Here is a 2,500-nt window from a genome sequence, read left to right on the forward strand (position 1 = left end):
GTGTTTTGAATGTTTGAAGGTTCAACGCTCTCGAGATGTTCTGGATCTTCCCTCAAGCTTTCACAGTCTTTTGTTTTACATCTCGGATGTTTACTAGGGTTCGGTCCGGAGAAGTTTCGTTCATTTTGACTTTAATAAAATCAATAGAACTAACAGATCTGAGTGTGTCTGTGATCTGGGGAGAATTAAACTCCAGAGGATCGAGGGCTTCACTCACCCGGCCGACTTCAACCAGATTGGTAACCATTACGATAGTCGCCGTGTTTTCCTGCCACACCATCCTCCAGAAGTCATACACCGTCTCCTGCATCGGACCTGAGGAGCACACAACTCATCTTACACAAAATCAGGAAAATAGTGACACAATGCCACACACGATGGGAGGATGGATGATGGATGGATGATGGATGGATGGATGGGTGGGTGTGTGGGTGGATGGGTGGATGGATGGATAAATGTGTGGGTGGGTGGATGGGTGGTTGGATGGATGGATGGGTGTGTGAGTGGATAGGTGGGTGGGTGGATGAATGGGTGGGTGGGTGGATGGATGTGTGGGTGGATGGATGGATGGATGGATGTGTGAGTGGATGGGTGGGTGGATGAATGGGTGGGTGTGTGGATGGATGTGTGAGTTGATGGGTGGATGGGTGGATGTGTGGGTGGATGGATGAGTGGGTGGGTGGGTGGATGGATGAGTGGGTGGGTGGGTGGGTGGATGGATGGGTGGGTGGGTTGGTGGATGGGTGGGTGGGTGGATGGATGGGTGGATGGGTGGATGGGTGGGTGGATGGATGGGTGGGTGGATGGATGTGTGATTGGATGGATGGATGGGTGGATGGATGTGTAAGTGGATGGATGTGTGAGTGGATGGATGTGTTGGTGGGTGGGTGGATGGATGTGTGAGTGGATGGGTGGGTGGATGGATGTGTGAGTGGATGGATGAGTGGATGGAGGAGTGGGTGGGTGGGTGTGTAGGTGGATGGGTGTGTAGGTGGATGGATGTGTGGGTGGGTGGGTGTGTAGGTGGATGGGTGTGTAGGTGGAGGGATGTGTAGGTGGATGGATGTGTGTGTTGGTGGATAGATGGATGGATGTGTTGGTGGGTGGGTGGATGGAGGGATGTGTTGGTGGATGGATGGATGTGTGTGTGGGTGGGTAGATGGTGTGTTGGTGGATGCAAGGCTGGATGGATGGATGGGTGGATGCAAGGATGAATGGATGGATGTGTTGGTGGATGGATGGATGTGTGGGTGGATGAACAATGCCTCAAACTGCGCTAGCAAAATCATATATGTGTGTTCTACATTCATTTAATAGCTCTATATTCTTACTGTCAACAATTGACAAAAAATAGGAAATAAACATTGTGTTTTATATATATTTGTCTCATATATAAATATATACAATAGTTCTCAAAAAAATCATTATGAAAGCAAACACTTCTCATTGAATACTGAATATCAACAATTGTCAAATAAAAAAACTATAAAAAAATAAAACAAACATAGAACATCAGAACATCAGAGATCTCATCATAAACTCGAACATTTCTCATCGAATCCTTCCACATGACCTTTATAGCTCTATTTTCATACTGCGTGTGAACAACAGTGTTTTTTATTTTATTTTTTTCTGATACAAAACTATACTTTGTTCTATTGATTTTAGGCTGAAATGTGACCGGGACACATGGAGAGATTGACTCCTCCAGCACATGAAGCCATTGAACAAAGCACAGAACATAATCCAGAGTGACACCGGAGCAGAAGTCATGACTCCTTGACATGTTTTCCAACAGCAGAGCTGAAACTTTAAAACGTCTCATTCATAAATGCATGCAAACAAGCAGCGACAGATTTGCACGTCTGCATTTCCATTAAAGCTCCAAATCAATTTAATAAGGGCAACATGTAAGTCAGCGCCCGGTAATAACAGCACAGCCGAAGGAATTAAAACCACACATTTAATTAATTCTAATTAGCATTGTTTTTAATCAACAAGCAAATTCCAAAATGACTTTTGACAAGTTAATTAGCTCATGCAAATCTGTGCTCACGTTCTCCGGCGCTGATGCATTAACTCTGAGCCAAAGCAAATTGCATCCAGCAGAAAAACACAAGCGAGGAGCAAGATTTTACATATTCATACGCATACGTAAACAGCGGCATTAGCAAACACTCATGTTGTGGAGCACTCTCTACCGATGACTTTGCTTGTGGGCGAGATCTCGTTATCATCTGAGCTTGACAAACTTAATTAAGATCTGTCAAAACTAGATGCTTCTTAATCACAATAATATACAGTTTCCTTCATGATGTGCTTCGTTTAATTACATTTCTCAATGTGAGGAGTGCAGATGACCATCAGGAAGAACAATAAACGTCTCAACTACATCTCGATCGTTTCTCATGGAAATGGAAATGAGATTAAATGGCGAGCAAATTGCTGGAGTCTCCAGCTTCTCATTTCTCAAGAACAAGAGATCGAAATGAGATCATAA

General features: G+C 44.2%; 2 protein-coding genes across 12 annotated transcripts in view; both read right to left on the reverse strand.

Moving 5' to 3' along the window:
• The window catches only part of LOC132124468 (nuclease EXOG, mitochondrial-like), a 344,294-nt gene that overhangs the window by 308,000 nt on the left and 33,794 nt on the right, over positions 1-2,500 (reverse strand). The window lies entirely within an intron of this gene.
• Positions 1-2,500, reverse strand: part of LOC132124467 (receptor-type tyrosine-protein phosphatase mu-like) — a 217,330-nt gene that overhangs the window by 51,062 nt on the left and 163,768 nt on the right. For all 11 annotated transcript variants that reach the window (XM_059535472.1, XM_059535477.1, XM_059535471.1 and 8 more), the window contains one exon: positions 218-315. In XM_059535472.1, the coding sequence (XP_059391455.1) occupies positions 218-315 (98 nt within the window). The remainder of the gene's footprint in view (positions 1-217; positions 316-2,500) is intronic.

Source organism: Carassius carassius, chromosome 42, assembly GCF_963082965.1.
Source record: "Carassius carassius chromosome 42, fCarCar2.1, whole genome shotgun sequence".
In the NCBI taxonomy this organism is placed as follows: domain Eukaryota; kingdom Metazoa; phylum Chordata; class Actinopteri; order Cypriniformes; family Cyprinidae; genus Carassius; species Carassius carassius.